This window comes from Piliocolobus tephrosceles, chromosome 1 (assembly GCF_002776525.5).
Source record: "Piliocolobus tephrosceles isolate RC106 chromosome 1, ASM277652v3, whole genome shotgun sequence".
NCBI lineage: Eukaryota > Metazoa > Chordata > Mammalia > Primates > Cercopithecidae > Piliocolobus > Piliocolobus tephrosceles.
In genome coordinates, this window is record NC_045434.1 from 121,345,706 (window position 1) to 121,363,600 (window position 17,895).

At 37.8% G+C, this 17,895-nt stretch overlaps 1 protein-coding gene across 8 annotated transcripts in view; it reads left to right on the top strand.

The window, feature by feature from the left end:
* Positions 1 to 17,895, top strand: part of SASS6 (SAS-6 centriolar assembly protein) — a 75,740-nt gene that overhangs the window by 389 nt on the left and 57,456 nt on the right. For 3 of the 8 annotated variants that reach the window (XM_031936613.1, XM_031936614.1, XM_023191284.2), the window contains exons 2-6: positions 9,471 to 9,550; positions 10,234 to 10,338; positions 11,191 to 11,362; positions 12,284 to 12,349; positions 13,614 to 13,733. In XM_031936613.1, the coding sequence (XP_031792473.1) occupies positions 9,471 to 9,550; positions 10,234 to 10,338; positions 11,191 to 11,362; positions 12,284 to 12,349; positions 13,614 to 13,733 (543 nt within the window). Of the gene's footprint in view, positions 1 to 29; positions 263 to 6,732; positions 6,794 to 9,470; positions 9,551 to 10,233; positions 10,339 to 11,190; positions 11,363 to 12,283; positions 12,350 to 13,613; positions 13,734 to 17,895 lie in introns of those variants that run through there. The other 5 variants (XM_023191279.1, XM_023191278.1, XM_023191280.1 and 2 more) reach the window with 4 other exon arrangements.

Below are 17,895 nucleotides of genomic sequence, written 5' to 3' on the forward strand. Positions count from 1 at the left end.
GGGGTCAGGCCAATGGGGAAAGATGGCGGTTCCGGCCAGTGGGCTCCGCCTTGCACTTAGGTGTCGAGTCGGGCCCCCCCAGGAAGCGGATAGGGAACCCAGAGGGCCCGGTGGTTACCTCTGTCACAAAGTCGGCCGTTGCGGAGGGGACTGGAGGAGGGGTGTGAGGAAATAGGAAGCCGGCTCACATCAAGTTAATGTCAAAAACCCTAGCTGTGAACGCAATCGTGAAGTTTATAGCCCTACTCTTCCCTTTTGACAGGTAAGAACCCTGGCCCAGAGAAGTTAAAAAAATTTACGTGAGGGCTCACAGCCAATTCATGGCAGGGTCAGCCCTAGAACTCAGGCCTTGGCTCGGAGCCTTTTACCCCCGTTCTCTTTTGAGAGTATGTTGGCAGTAAGGTTCAACTTTTAAAAACCTACGAATTTGGTGGCGTACTTTGGCTCTTCACATCAGTTGCTTTAAAAAAAAGTAAATTATATTTAACTGACTAACAATGAGAAAATCAGAAACGTCATTAATTAATTCATTCAGTAAATATTGGCTCCTTGTAAAACACCTTGCTGGGCACTGGGAATACAGTGATCAGGAAAAACAGTCCTTTTCTTCATGGAGTTTACAATCACTGGAGGAAATAAAGACCAGTCGCACAGAGAAGTTCAACTTTGATTAAGGAGGTGGTTTTATTGGGGCGTAAATAGAGAGATTTGACCAGAGGTCAGGAGACTTAATTTTTTTTCTTAGTTCCAACACTCAATAGTTGTCTCTTTTTTCTTCGAACGTTCTTTCCTCATTTGTAAAACTGATAAAACGTGCGTATTCACGTGTTTGTAATGAGGATCAGGTGTGAAATCGTATGTGAAAACTAAGTGGTGTATAAATGTAACATAAAAAATGAAGACATTGCCTTATTGAGTTGCCGGTAATGTCAGACTGTAGTACATATAGTTCAGAATTCGGTCAAAAATAAATGGCAAACCGGTCGAGGAGATGGTACCAAAACCAGCAGCTGCATATGGAGATCTGTAGGTTTAGTTGATCATTCTTTTAATGCTGTCCAGTATGGTAACCACTAGCCACATGTGGTTATTAGACATTTGAAATGGGACTTATCTGAATTGTTGTGCTCTATGTATGAAAATGCACGTTGGATTTTTAAGACTTACTATGAAAAAAGAATGTAAAATAGCTCAGTTTTTATATTATGTGTTAAATGGCAATATTTTGGGGTATATTGGGTTAAATACAATATATTATTAACAGTAATTTCATCTGCTTTTAAAAGTTTTTTTTAAATGTGACTTCTAGAAAATTTAAAAGTAGGCTAGGTATGGTGGCTCACACTTGTGGTCCCAGCACTTTAGGAGGCCAAGGCGGGAGGATTGCTTGAGCCTAAGCTTGAGGTTACAGTGAGCTGTGATTGCGCCACTGTACTCCATCCTGGGTGACAGAGTGAGACCCTGTCTCTGAAAGAAAAAAAAAAAAAAAGAAAATGAAAAAAATTAAAATTACGTATCTGGCTCACATTTGTGGCTTGCATTGTATCTCCATTGGACAACACTGTTCTAGAATGATTATAGAAAGAGAAAGGGGGCCATGACTTTGGTTTCAATATGGAAACTCCTAGATGGTCTCTTTCTGGTTATATTACCATCACAGTTAATCTTAAAACTCAATTTCTCTGCTTAGAAACCTTTAATATATTCCTATTATCTATATAATAGGGGTCAGCAAACTGGAGCACATGGGCCAGATGGCTCCCTGTTTTCGTAAATAAACTTTTCTTGGAACACAACCATGCTTATTTGCTTACAAATTGTAGCTGCTTTTGCACAGGAAGGGCAGAGATGAGTAATTGTGACAGAGACCTTATGGCCTGCAAAGCCTAACATATTTGCTATCTGGCCCTTTACAGAATAATTTGGTGATCCTTGACCTATAGGAAGAACAACCCAGACTTTCTCTGTCTTTTTTTTTTTTTTTCCCCAGACAGAGTCTCGCTGTTGCCCATACTGGAGTATAGTAGCACAATTACAGCTCACTGCAGCCTTGACCTCCCGGACCCAAGGGTTCCCCCAACCTTAGCCTCCTGAGTAGCTGCAATTACGGGCACATACCACCACGCCTGACTTTTTTTTTTTTTTTTTTTTTTAATTTGATAGAGACGGGGTCTCCCTGTATTGCCCAGGCTGGTCTTGAACGCCTGGGCTCAAGTGATCTTCTCACCCCAACCTCCCAAAATGCAGGGATTATAGGCGTGAGCCACCACACCCAGCCCAGACGCCTTGGTTGAGTATTTGAGGCCAGTTGAGCTCAACAAATATTGGCAAATGTCTCCTGTGTCTCAGGAACTGTCCTAGGTGTGGAGGATGTAAATATGCACCCCTCTCCCCATCCCCAACAACAGCAAAAGCCAGCAAAAACCTGTTTTCATTCTGTCCCTCAAGGAACTCACATTTTAATAGGGGAAATAAAAAGATTTTCCTTGGACAGGCACCATAGCACAGATTAGGAGTTCAGGCTCTGGAGCCACATTGCCTGGGTTTGAGTCCCGGTTCTGCCGCTTATTGACTGATCTTGTACAATTTCCTTCTCTGTGTCTCATCTTTAAGTTGATGGTAATAACAGTACCTACTTCATGGTATTATGAGAATGGAATGAATTATTACATGTAAAGTGCTTACAGCAGTGACTAGAGCATAACAAATGTTCGCTAAATTTTAGGTGTTAATGTGTGACAAATGCATAAAGTAATATAAGTACACTAAAGTCAGAGAAGAAGGAAATTCAGTTGAGGACAGTGGTAACGATCAGGGACTTCATCTGGCGGAAAATTACGCAAAATTTTGAAGCCCATGATTTAACACTAATCTGCCTTTTCAGTTTTGTGTCCTAAGCTTATCTCTCCAATATAAAAGTCTTACAAGCATTCTTGTTACCTTCTGAATGTACCTGATACTCACTCTATACTATTACCCCTGCTGTTCCTTGTGCCTCAAATGCTTTTATCTTTCATAACTTTCAGGTGTGTCTTAAATCCTTCCACTATAAGGACCCTTCAAAGTTGCCTAAGTTGAAATGAATTGCCATTGTTCATGTATTAGTGTGGTGTAGGTGAAAGATCTGAGTTTTCATTTGGGCTCTGTAATGTGACCTTAAACCATTATTTGGGAGTTCTTCTTTTGTAAAACAGATAATATTTACTTATCAAGATTATTGTTAAATAAGATAGTATATGTAGAATACCTGACAGGTACTCAGTAAGTGTTGGTAACCCTTCCTTCCCTAAAATGCAATCAGAAGCAAATCTAGGGAAAAGTCATTAATCTCATCTCAATTTGAGGACAGAAACCATGTTTTTTTTGTTTCTGTCATCCTATGCCCAAAAATTATTTTTCTTTTTTTTTTTTTCTAGAGAGAGGCTGTCACTCTGTTGCCCAGGCTAGAGTGTTGTGGCATAATCGTGGCTAACTGTAATCTCAAACTCTTGGGCTTAAGCTCTCCTCCTGCTTCAGTCTTCAGAGTAGCTGAAACTACAGGCATGTACCACCATGCCTGTCTCATTTTAGAAATTTTTTGTAGAGATAGGAGTTTGCTGTGTTGCCGATGCCGGTCTTGAACTCTTGGCCTCAAGTGATCCTCCCACCTCAGCCTCCCAAAGTGCTGGGATTATGGATGTGAGCCTCTGCGCCAGGCCCCTGGACCATGTTTATTTCTGTTTGTATCCCTAGCACCTGGCACAATACCTGGCTTAAAGTACCTTTTATTTGTTTGATTGATAGTTTAACGTCACAGTTACTGGGTGGGTGGCAGAGATGGCCTAGAATCCAGTTCTGCTAAAGCGTGCCTGATGTTTAGCATACTTTTTATTTAAAAGAACTCATAGCTAAATCTAATGTCAGGGAGGATGTTATGTAGATTTATACTTTGTTCAGAGTATGACATCTATTGAGATGAGAAATAACATTTTATTGAGTTTTTATTGTTTTATGTTGCTCTTATGACATTTCCATTATAAGGGAAAAAATAAGATTTGTGATTTTAGTTAGCATATCCTCTGAACGCTTGTATTTTTCTATAACATATTTCTAGGGATGTTTTTTAACTAAGCATGGGGAATACATTTAACTTATAGGCCTTCCCTTTTTTCTTTCAACATCTAATGTATATAGGCATTTGGAATGTATGCAACAATATCATTAGTATGATTGGTAAATTGTCGTAGTAGTATAACTCTTCCAGGGTTATGTAAAGAACACTTTAATAAATGGACTCTTCTTGTACTTTTTGCAGATGTATGAAGTATGACAGGACTTTTAAAACCATAAAGCACCTGCTAGGTGCAGTGGCTCATGCCTGTAATACCATCACTTTGGGAGGCTGAGGTGGGCAGATCACTTGAGGTCAGGCGTTTGAGACCAGCCTGGCCAACACGGTGAAACCCCATCTCTACTAAAAATACAAAAATTAGCCAGGTGCAGTGGTGTGCCCCTGTAATCCAAGCTACTCAGGAGGCTGAGGCAGGAGAATCGTTTGAACCTGGGAGACGGAGGTTGCACTGAGCCAAGATGACACCGTTGCACTCCAGCCTGGTGACAGAGCGCGACTCTGTCTCAAAAAACAAATAAATAAGTAAAATAAAACTAAATAAATAAAACTGCAAAGCACCATAAAAAGTTAAATACCAACTGCAGTATCATACCACTATGGCATTTATACTAGAGAAAACTTCAGAAGATGAAAACCAAACATAAGGATGTAGAGCTAAAAAGGTTCTCACAAACCTTCTAGTTGAATCCTCTTATCTTACAAGTTAGGAAACTGAGTTTTTCTTTCCCCCCTCAAGAAAGCTTAATCTTGCTGTGTTGTCCAGACTGGACTTGAACCCCTGGGCTTAAGCTATCCTCCTGCCTCAGCCTCTGAAGTAGCCAGTACTACAGGTGGGAGGCACTGTGCCCAGCTCAGGAAAGCTTAAATGGAATTGGAGTAACACTCTAATCTGTTTTCACATACGTTGCTTTAGATACTAGAAAAATAGGAACAGTGTATTCTCTTGTTTTGAAAATAATTCTTCCTCTCTGTGGTGTAAACTAGTGCTTCTTGTTCCTTTTCAGAAAACAGATACAAGTTACGAGATAACATTAAACCTTATTGTGCAAATGGAGATTTAGCATCCAATCATATATTCAACAAGAAACTTAACTAAAATGACACATTTTAAACCCATATAAAATTACAAGTCAGCATTAAAAAATCTGAACAGTTGAAACTAGCCTTGATCAACTGTTTCCAAATTTTTCTATCAATACTCAATTGCTGTTTATACTTTTTACTTGTGTAGTAGATAAGCAATAGTGTGGAAAGGTTTAAAAGAAGTCCTTAGGAGAAAAACTTAAAATTGAACAAATTCTATTTGTTAGTTTACTTTTCTTCTACCTGCACATCAAAGAAAAGACATTGTTATTTAATTCTGGTAAAATAGTTTGAGAAGTACTTGTGCATAGATATTTTTTACTAATTTCTTCCTTTATTTTCTGAATTATATAAACATTTGTGCTCTATTTGATTAATGTTTATGAGCAGTTTCACTTATATACCTGTGTCCAATTCTGGATTCTCTTAAGATACAGCATAGGATGTGGAACACTGTGGTCTCTCCCTCTCAGGGCTTAGAGTTACTTTACTCAAGGATGGGTGTAATAAACTTGTTGATAGTACTTCTATGGTTATATTACATAAAGAATATATTAAGCAGATTTAATTCGTGGATGTGAAAATACGTTTTTGTATGCATAAGTGTAGGGAATAGGTTATTTCCTTGATTTTAAACATTCAAAGCATTCTAATATTACTTCACATATTAAGTTTTAATTTTAATTTTTTTTTTTTTTTTTTGAGACAGGGTCTCACTCTGTTGCCCAGACCTGGTGTGCGGTGGTGCAGTCTTGGCTCACTGCAGCCTCTGCCTACCAGGTTCCAGCATTTCTCCCACCTCAGCTTCCCAAATAGCTGGGACTACAGGTGGGTGCCACCACTCCTGGCTAGTTTTTGTATTTTTTATAGAGATGAGGTTTTGCCATGTTGAACAGGCTGGTCTCCAACTCTTGACCTCAAGTGATCTGCCTGCCTCAGCCACCCAGAGTGCCAGGATTACAGATGTGAGCCACCACGACGGGCCACATACTAAGTTTTTAAAATGGAATCAGTCTCTCATAAATCAGTTTGATCACTTGACATGGTAATTTTTTAATGTGGAAAGTTGTTACTAAATTGGTGGTTTGTCTTTCTAGATGTTATTTTAGAATCAGGACAGTAAGGATATACAAGGTTGTTACCTCATTTAGTCCTCAAAACATCCGCATTTTACAGTTGAAAAGTTACTAAATTGATGATTTGTCTTTCAATAGATGTTATTTTACAATCAGGGCAGCAAAGTCATATATCAGGCTAGAGCTAGGCACTCCACAGTGTTTATTTATTCCTCACAATATCCCGATATTACAGGTGAGAAAAATTTAGTTTTAGGTTAAACACTGCTAGATTACTCACTAGTGGAACAACAAGACATCAAGCTTCAAATCCAGCATGCTTTTCAAACTTCTGTTTGTAAGTTAGAGAACACATGTGGAAAGTCTTGTCGCTTAAGACTGAAAACTTTAGTTAATACAAATGATAGTGATAACTCATTTCATGTGAATGTTTCTGATAGTTGGGTATGTCTTTTCATACAGGAGAGTAAGTATAAGAATGAGCATTGAACTACAATCAGTTTCTAATCCAGTTCACAGAAAGGTTGGTATTTAGTTCTTTTTTGAAATATCATTTAGGTACATTGTAGATAATTAGTTTTGTTCTTTAAGAATGTGACATCTTTTATTGCATTTATTTTGCTTTTAAATTTTGGGCTATTTTGTAACTGTTGCAAATCAAGGGTGGTGGAATCTACTGAGAAAACAACTGAAGTTGTTTTCATATAATTATGAAGAAGAACATAATTATACTATGTATTTCTTTTTTTGTTTGTTTTTTTTTTTTGAGATGTAGTCTTGCTCTGTTGCCAGGCTGGAGTATCATGGCATGATCTCGGCTCACTCGCCTCCCGGGTTCAAACACTTCTCCTGCCTCAGCCTCCTGAGTAGCTGGGACTACAGGCATGCACCACCACACCCAGCTCGTTTTTGTATTTTTAGTAGAGACAGGGTTTCACCGTGTTGGCCAGGATGGTCTTGATCTCTTGATCTCGTGATCCACCCACCTTGGCCTCCCAAAGTGCTGGGATTACAGGCTTGAGCTGCTGTGTCCGGCCTATACCGTATATTTCTAAAACATACATGAAGAATTGGGGGTTGGGGTGACAGTCTCCTTAGATTTGCCTAGTGCACTTAAAAGTTGCACATATATATATATATATATATATATATATATACACACACACACACATATACACACACACACGCACATATATATATGTAAAATATCTTTTATTGCTGTTGGTCATATGTGCGTGCGTGCACACACACACACTGCTGCCTTATAGAATTGGCATTTCATGGTGTAAATGTAAAAACAATAAACCAAAATACTACAGGGAGACATTTGTGACTCTTTTACTTTACATTTTGAAGACAGGCATTTAGAGTATCAGTCTCATATAACCTTCAAAAGTGTGAGTCATTAACAGAACTAAGGATATAGAATAGAGCAGGGGTCCCCAACCCCCTGGCCACTTACTGGTACAGTCTGCAGCTTGTTAGGAGCTGGGCTGCACAGCAGGAGGTGAGTGGCAGGCAGGCAGGAGATAGTTACCTCCTACGATCCCCCTCCTGTCGAATCAGCGGTGGCATTAGAGTCTCATAGGAGTGTAAACCCTATTGCGAACTGTACATGCAAGGGATCTCAGCTGTATGCTCCTTATGAGAATCTAATGCCTGATTTGAGGTGGAAGTTTCATCCTGAAACCATCCTTCACCCCCCAGTTCTTGGAAAAGATTGTCTTCTACAAAACTGGTTTCTAGTGCCAAAAAGGCTAGGGACCAATGGAACAGAGGACTAAGAAATACAGCATCTGTGCCAAGGGCAGTGCCTCACACCTGTAATCCTAGCACTTTGGAAGGCTGAAGCCAGATTGCTTGAGCTAGGAGTTTGAGACCAATATAGGCACCATGGTGAAATCCCATCTCTACAAAAAAATACACAAATTACCTGAAGGTGGTGGCATACTCCTGTAGTTCCAGCTACTTGAGAGGCTGAGGTGGAAGGATCACTTGAGCCTGGGAGGTTGAGGCTGCAGTGAGCTGTGATAGTGCCACTGCAACCCAGACTGGGCAACAGAGCGAGACCCTATGTCAAAAAAAAAACACTGAACTATAGCATCTGTTTTCTGTGTGCCATAGCTTTCCCTGAACACGTTCAGGGACCTAGTAGTAGTAGTATTACGTTTGGTTTTTTAAGTAGCCTCCTGGGTGAATTTCAAGAAGTACTTAAATAGAAGCTGCTTAAGAACAAGGCATTCTGAGGCAGAGCAGGTCCCTAAATTACTAATTTTCCAGGGTGGAGATTATATATTATACTTCTTACATGTTATTCCTTACGCCTGCTATACCTCTTCAGTTTCTAGCTTTGTGCATAAGTGGTTTAGATTTTTCTAGGATCTTAGCATTTCCTTAGTAGCCATGAGTAGAGATTTTATTTCAAATGTATTATTAACCTTAATACCCAGTTCTGTATTAGTTTTACCTCATCTTGTAACTAATGCTGTTTTTCTTTCACCAGTGTTCTCTGGTACATAATTTTGGTGTACTTTTTGTGAGCTCTAGCTGTTACGATGATCTCCCACACTATGTACACTTAGCTACCTGGAAAGTGGTCTTTGTGAAAGGTACCCACTTCATTTGAGACTGAAAACAGATGGGATTCCACGTCAGTGGCCACCTGGTTTAGGAGAGAATAGGCCCTTTGGAAGAAGCCTGGCAACGTATTACCTGATACCCCTGTCTTCTGAGAGACAGAAGCTTTCTTTTTTCTAGTGTGGATTATTGTCAGTTCTACTGATATATTTGCCACTTTTGAAATGCTATACCAGTTAATTTTAAGGGAAACTAAAAATAAAATTGAATGTGGTATGTTCAGTGATAAAGAAAATTTTTGTCATCATGTTATGGTGTAGCAAGGACTGGGTCTAAATTTCCCCAAGCCTCTGATAGGAGGATATTCCTAAACTTTCAACTCTTAGCACTTACTTAACTTTTACACACCTCCATGTGGCTCTCAAAGAGCAAAATGTCTACCCCTATTTAAGATTCTAATTCTGTAAAGACTAATAAAAACCAGCAGCACTAAAAAACAAAACTGTCTGCAATATAACCATGATACACTGATGTTGTTGGATTTTTTTACTTCTGAGAAGGAAGAAATTACTCAAAAAGCCAGATCTAGTAAAAACATTTAAAAACAACAAACTTTCTTTTAGGACTTAGTTATTCGTCTGACTGATGACACGGATCCATTTTTTTTATATAACCTTGTTATATCTGAGGAAGATTTTCAAAGGTAACTGAATTTTTTTCTGATCTTATATTTAATGAAATAATAAGTTTCTAAGTTTTATTGGTACTGTTCTCTTTAAATACATACCTACATATTAGATTTAGTTACTTTGGGGATATTGGGCTATTTGTACTATATTTACTTAGGGTGTTTTGGAAAATAAATGTTTTGTGGGTTATTAGAATTCTGCTTAAAACACTTGTGAAGTCTGAAGCTTTTGCTGAATTTATTGATTTTTTTCCCCCATTGAATAAGTTCTATGAAAATCAGAGTTCCTTAGCTTAGTTCTTGATTATAACAAAGGTTAGTAAATAAAAAAAGAATCCTTCAGGATGCTAATTATAATTAAAGATAGTAATTGGATGGGCACGGTGCCTCATGCCTGTAATCCTGGCACTTTAGGCGGCCGAAGAGTTCAGGAGTTCGAGACTAGTCTGACCAACGTAGTGAAACCCTGTCTTAACTAAAAATACAAAAATTAGCCGGGTGTGGTGGCACATGCCTGTAATCCCAGCTACTCGGGAGGCTAAGGCAGGAGAATCTCTTGAATCTGGGAGGCAGAGGTTGCAGTGAGCCAAGATTGCACCACTGCACTCCAGCCTGGGTGACAGAGCGAGACTCTGTCTCAAAAACCAAAACAAACTAATTAAATTTTTAAAAAATTTCTTTTCCTTTTTTCTGTATAGTTTAAAATTCCAGCAAGGTCTTCTGGTAGACTTCTTAGCTTTCCCACAAAAATTTATAGATCTCCTTCAGCAGTGTACTCAAGAACATGCCAAAGAAATTCCAAGGTAAGTTGCATGAGAACACTACATTATTAAATTTAATTCGAGACAGATTCTTCTTTGAAACACAAGTTGATGGCAAAATCTTTTCCATTTATTATGAATATCCCTGTTTATGTTTAGAACTGGGGTTAGGCCTCCATTAAATCTCAGATTTTAAGACATCTTGATTAAAATCAGAAATAGTTCTTAATTTTCATGTCTTGACAGAGGCACTAAAGTTATCCGAAATATTTGGCAGCATCAAATATTTGGTTTTTATATAATGAACTTGGAAAAAGGGAAGACTAAGATTGTATGTGTGTATGGTGCTAATGCCTGATTCTTTTATTGTAAAGTTCACCATCAACCTTTTACTTATTGGCTTTATCAGTTGATGATTGTTGTTGAATCTGTTATTTCATTAGGAAGAACAAAATGATGCTTTTCTATCATTTTTTCTATATGAAGTATAATTATTCTATAAAGAAGAACTTTTCCTCAGCAATTAGGGCTATTTGATTACTCAGAAAATTCATAAAGGATAAATGCTTAATTCTTGCATTTAAATTGTCAGTTTTTTAGAGTGAAGAGCTGGTAGTCTACTTTTCTGGCACTCAGTGAATTTTTGTTTTTAGTTTTTGCTTTCTCTCTCATTTGTTTCTCATGAACTCGTGGACTTTTATATAGTCACTATGTTTCAGTCAATCTTTTTTTTTGCCCAATTTATCTTATCTTTTACCATTGGGAATCCTTTCATATTGGCCCCTGTTATTTCAACGTGCTCCCTTTCCTGAGCTAAGTAGAGAAGCTTCTGATTCAGTGAGAGATTTTCACTATCTCCTAAGTGTGTTATAATGTAACATTTTCTTTTCATAGGTTTTTGCTACAGTTGGTTTCTCCAGCAGCTATTTTGGATAACTCACCTGCATTTTTAAATGTGGTAGAGACAAATCCTTTTAAGCATCTTACTCACCTCTCACTAAAACTTTTACCTGGAAATGATGTGGAGATAAAGAAATTTCTAGCAGGCTGTTTGAAATGTAGCAAGGTAAGATTTAAATTTAAGTTATTATTTTAACAAAATAAGTATCAATGGTCTTTGATAAATTATTGAAGAGATACGGTGCCATACATTTTTGCTTTCTGAATAAAGTTTTATGATATATAATGAATTTATTTTACTGTTTTTTATTTAGTCAGGGTATAGTGGGGATGGATCTGGACCAGGAATTGAGAAGCTTAGGTCCCAGGGTTTTTATCAATCATGTGTGATTTTTGGACAGGTCACTTAAACTCTTCTGTCATGGTTTCATCAGCTGCTAGACATGTATGGAAATAGCTACCCTATGTAGCCAATCTTAGATAAGATATATGGAAATCTCTTGACAATTACAAAGTGCTATATGGCACAAGGAAACAACATAGGGATGCTGCTTGAGTTTTAAGAATCTTTCTTTTTTTTTTTTTTGAGACAGAGTCTCGCTCTGTCGCCCTGGCTGGAGCGCAGTGACTGGATCTCAGCTCACTGCAAGCTCCGCCTTCCGGGTTTACGCCATTCTCCTGCCTCAGCCTCCCGAGTAGCTGGGACTACAGGTGCCCACCACCTCGTCCGGCTAGTTTTTTTGTATTTTTTTTAGTAGAGATGGGGTTTCACCGTGTTAGCCGGGATGGTTTCAATCTCCTGACCTCGTGATCCACCCATCTCGGCCTCCCAAAGTGCTGGGATTACAGGCTTGAGCCACCGTGCCCGGCCGAGTTTTTAGAATCTTTCTAGTCAAATGCTATAGATCAGTGCATCTCAAACTTTAAATTATCTGGGGATCTTGTTAAAATGATTTAGGTCTGAGATGGAGCCTAAGAATCTGCATTTCTAACAGGCTTCCAGGATGATGCTGATGCTATACTTTGAGTAGCATGGCTATAGATGATTACATTGTAAATTGTGTAATTTTATTATTTTTATGAATAGGAAGAAAAATTATCATTGATGCAATCACTAGATGATGTTACTAGGCAACTGGACTTTACACAAAAGGTAATTCGAATTTCACTTTGTCTTTGTAAGTCATCCAGATATTGGCGTTGAATTTCTTCCTTGACTCAGTGCCAAGCTTTTATGTATTTTCTTTCAAATCATGCTTCCATTGAATTTCCTCTCCTCTTTGCCACCCTTCAGCTACCACTTAATTATCTTAATCTGATACTTTCTCTTGTACATACTTGACTTCACACAAACATTTCTGTATCCCCAATATGTTCCCTCGAGTCTTCATTAAATAAGATGTGTATATTTCTGTAACATATTGGTTCTCCGCTCCCCACTTACTGCCTCATTCCTCTGGCCTACCTAAATGACTTTTCAGTTCCTATGCTCTAAACCTTTCCCTTTCTTTGCTATGTATAGAATTAATTCCTCTGATAGGGTTAGCATCATTTTAGTCATAGCTACAACATTTCTCCCCTAGTCCATGAAATTGAAGGCCAGAGTATCTGTTTTAGCTTGTTCTTGCTTTGCTTTAAAGAACTATCTGAAGCTGGGTAATTTATGAGGAAAATAAATGTAATTGGCTCGTAGTTCTGTAGGCTGTACAAGCATGGCGCCAACATCTGCTTGGCTTCTGATGGGGGCCTGAGGAAGTTTACAATCATGGCTGAAGGCAAAGAGGAGCAGGTGTGTCACATGGTGAGAGTGGGAGGAAGGAGATACCACATGCTTTTGAACAACCAGATCTCGTATGAACTAACTGAGTGAGAACTCACTTACCACCAAGGGAATGGTACTGAACCATTCATGAGGGACTATTCCTATGATCCAATCACCTTCCACAGGCCCTGCCTCCACTGTTGGGGATTATGTTTGAACATGAGACTTGGAGGGGACAGACATCCTAACCGTATCGGTATCTGATAATCTGCATGGCCTCATGCAGAAAATACCCCTGCACAATGTGGCCCACAGGGCCGTGTTACTGGGTTTTATATGTAAGTGAACTATTCCTTGTAATCGACTTGCTTCCCCCTACCCCTCTTTATTGGGTGATAAAGAGCCAGATTTAATTAAAAGCTTTAATTAAAAGATAGTTTATCTTGACCTGTGGGCCGTTTTGGGTCTAAGATTGTTTTTATTCTGATATTAATTTCCTAAAATTAAAAAATTTTGTGTAGGAAAAGGCTTTGAACATGTCCTGAAAAGCTATAATTTTGTTTTCTTTAATATCCTTGTAAATATTGGTATATTCTAATCAGAAGTATTATATTAAGGAGACTATCTTTATATTTTGTGTTAAACTCTAATGTAGACATTAGCAGAAAAAAACCGAGAATTAGATAAGTTACGGAATGAATGGGCGTCACACACAGCAGCCTTGACAAACAAGCATTCTCAGGAACTGACAAATGAAAAGGAAAAAGCCTTGCAGGTAAGAACATTAAAGGAAACTGAAAAAATATCTTTTATGGCTGTTGGTCGTTTTGTTAATTTTGAAAGTAATAAATGCTTGCTTTAAATTTTCCAAACATTACAGAAGTATATAAAATGAAAATAAAAATTCTATCTTTCAAAGTCTTACTACCCAGAGATAATCTATAAACATTTTGATATATTTTTTTCAGACTTTTCTCTGTGTATATGTAAATAATATGCAATTTATAAATATTTGCTTATAAACTTGTAACTGTAAATTATGTTGTTTATATATGTGCCCATTTATGGGTTTTTGGTTTTGTTCTCTACTAATGGGGTCTTGTTGGATATATTGATTGTAACTTTTTTTCACTTAATATGATACCATTCTATATCAGTTAAGATATTCCTTTTTAGTGACTGCAGAGTATTCATTTTGGGTTAACTTCAATTATTTAACTACTTACTGAAATGGTGGTCATTTAAATGCTTCAAAATTTTGGTTATTTTAAGCAATACTGCAACAAGCACTCTTAGTTTCTAGAAGTGAAACTGCAGCATACCTATATAAAATATTGATGGACACTGCAAATTTGCCACCCAAAAAGATTAAACCAAATGAAATCCCAAAGATAAGGTAGTGTATAAGGATACTTATTTCCCCATATTCTCGACATTGTTTTTAATCTTCTTAATTCTTTCTTTATTTTTATTTTTTTTTGAGACGGAGTTTTGCTTTTGTTGCCGAGGCTGGAGTGCAACGGCACAATCTCGGCTCACCGCAACCTCCGCCTCCCCGGTTCAAGTGATTCTTCTGCCTCAGCCTCCCGAGTAGCTGGGATTACAGGCATGTGCCACCACGCCCAGCTAATTTTGTATTTTTAGTAGAGATGGAATTTCTCCATGTTTGTCAGGCTGGTCTTGAACTCCCAATCTTAGGTGATCTGCCCACCTCGGCCTTCCAAAGTGCTGGGATTATAGGCATGAGCCACTGTGCCCTGCTACCTTCTTAATTCTTAATATTCGCCACCTGATCTTAAGGTAATACTAGTTTTAGTTTACATTTCTTATGTTTTTTTGTGAAGATAAGCATTTTTATTTTTTATTTTTATTTATTTACTTTTTTTGAGACGGAGTCCCACGCTCTCTCCCAGGCTGGAGTGCAGTGGCGCAATCTCGGCTCACTGCAAGCTCCGCCTCCTGGGTTCACGCCATTCTCTTGCCTCAGCCTCCCGAGTAGCTGGGACTACAGGCATGTATCACCACACTGGCTGATTTAAAAATTTTTTTTGTAGAGATGGGGTTTCGCTGTGTTGCCCAGGCTGGTCTTGAACTCCTGGCCTCAAGTGATCCTCCTTCCTTGGGTTCCCAAAGTGCTGAGATTACTGGCATGAGCCACTGTGCGTGGTACTACCTTTATCACGTACTAAATTTCTTTATGTACTTGGGCTTGTCTTTGGACTGTTGTTAAGAACTAATCTCATTTTCTTGTTCAGTGGAGAGATATAGCTCTTCATTTATTAAGGTCTTATTTGTTGAAAACAGACTTTTTACTCTTTATCTCTCTCCCTTTTTCTCTTTTCTCTTTTTCTTTTGCAGCCTTGTTAAACAATGTTTTTGTCTAGGGACTTTACAGATTTTTACTGCATAAATGAGACCATCCACTCCCTACCAGTACCACTGTGGTTAAATTTATAATTGTTTATCAGTAGTGTACATTAATGTCATATCCAGCCACCTTACTGAATTTACATACTGTTTCTAAGAGTTTTGAAATTGATTATCTTATGTTTTCCAGGTAGATATATAAACTATAAAAAATAGTAATTTTTTCTCTTCCTATGATGAGTGTCCTTTTTTTTTCTTGTACAGAAAAATAGTGAATAATAGTGAAATTTTCATCTTGTTCCAGTCTTTTTTGGTAAATAACTAAAATATCTCACCATTAAATATGATGTTTGCATTTGAGAGAGAGGGTTTTCTTTTCTTACTTGCTACCTAAGAATTTTAATTCAAAGAGTGCTAAGTCAGATAAAATGAGTTTTGGGATCCAACCAAATAATTGTGTCATTTTTCCCCTTTAGTAGTGTAATAAATTATAACAATAGGTTTCCAAAGGTGGAATCATCTTCGCTTTCATAGAATAATACTTACATAGTTATAGTGATTTTTAATAAACTATTGTATCAATTTGCTATTATTTAACTTGGGATTTTTGTATTTTTGTTTATTTGTTTTTAGAGACAGAGTCTTGCTCTTGTTGCCCAGGCTGGAGTGCAGTGAGGTGCGGTCACAGCTCACTGCATCCTCAACCTTTGGGGCTCAAGCGATCCTCCCACCTCAGTCTTTGGAGTAGCTGGGACCACAGGTACAGGCCACTAGGCCTAGCTAATTTTTTTTTTTTTTTTTTTTTAAGAGATGGAGTCTCACTATGTTGGTCAGGCTGGTCTCAATCTCCTGGCCTTAAATGATCCATCCGCCTTGGCCTCCTGAAGTGCTGGGATTACCGGCGTGAACCACCATGCCTGGCCCAGGATGTTTGTATTTGTATTCATACGTGACCTTGGTCTGAGATTATCTTTTTCCTGCACATCGTAGTTTGCTTATTGCAATTGTGGGTTATAGACTATGGTATCAGAATTATGCTAGCCTCATGAGATGAATAAGAACATTTTTCAATTTTCTTTATTCTTTGAAACAGTGAAATAACAGGGAATTAATCTGTACCTTGAGAGCCTGATACAATTAACCATTTAACACCATTTGGATCATGCACCTAGTTGAAACATTTATCTTTTTCTTTTCCAGTTTTCTCCATCATTATTGGTCTGTTTAAATTTTCTCTTTTTTCTTGAGTTTTGCTAATTTATATTTTCTTAAAAAGCCATGTGTTTCATCTATGTGTTTTTATTTTTAAAATTTATTATTATTATTTTTTTGAAGATGGGGTATTGCTATGTTGCCCAGGCTGGACTCAGACTCCTAAGTTTAGGCAATCCTCCTGCCTCAGCTCTAGAGTAGCAAGGACTACTGGTGTGTGCCATTGTATGTGGCTACTGTCTGTGTGTTTAAATATATTAGTACAATATCGTGCATACTGTCTTGTGATTTTTAAAATCTCCATATTATTTCTCTTATGTTCTGAATTTGTTTTGTTTAATGCGACTACATGGTTTCTCTATTGTTTAGTGTTTCCAAAGAACCAGTTTTTCATTTCATTAATTAATTCTGCACTGTTTCCCCCCCTCCCCCATTTCATTAATTTCTGTTTACTACCTTTTTTTTTTTTTGGCTTGATTTTGAAGCAAGTTTTGTTCTTCTCGATGTTGTTGTTAGACTGAGGGGTACGTGTGCAAGTTTGTTCTGGGTATATTGCATAATACTGGAGTTTGGGCTTCTATTGAACTCATCACCCAAATAGTGTACATAGTGCCCAATAAGTAGTTTTTCAACCTCTACTCCACTCTATCCCTCCCTCGTTTTGGAGTACTCCTTGTCTATTGTCCATGGAAATAAGTTAGATCTAAAAGTTTCTTCATAAGGGCATTTGTTTAAAACTCCAGAGTGACTGAAGGAATTGTTTGTATTTCTATATTGCACTTTCTAATAGGATTGTCAGACAGTCCTTTGGGACCTTAAAACCAGGTCAACACTTCTCTTCCTGCTAATAGATAATGTAAAACTTTAGTGTGCATGAGAATCATTTGAAGGGTGCATTAGAATGCAGATTGCAGGGCTTCATCCCCAGAGTCTTTGATATGGTTAGTCAGTGGTGGAGTCCAGGAACTCGATTTCCTGATAGGTTCTTAGCTGATACTGATTATTCTGTTCAGAGGACCATACTTTGACAACCACTGCCATAGGGTGCTATTACTCAAATTAGGCCAATTTTGTGACTATACAGAAATCTGTTGAGGCAGGTGAACTGCCTTCTGTTATTACTGATGGTTTCTACAAATGTTATAGGGAATAATGGCTATATTATCTATATTTGTCACTTACCCATTCAAGTGGACATTAAACCTGTGTTATCTTTATGGCATTTTAAAAAGGCAAATTTGATTCCTGCATTTTTAATTTTTCTTTATGTTTACACTTATTTCTCATGTTTTCTTTATACCTCCATTTAAAAAAATATACTGAGTAATCTTGTTTCTACACTAATTTCTTTGTAGAAG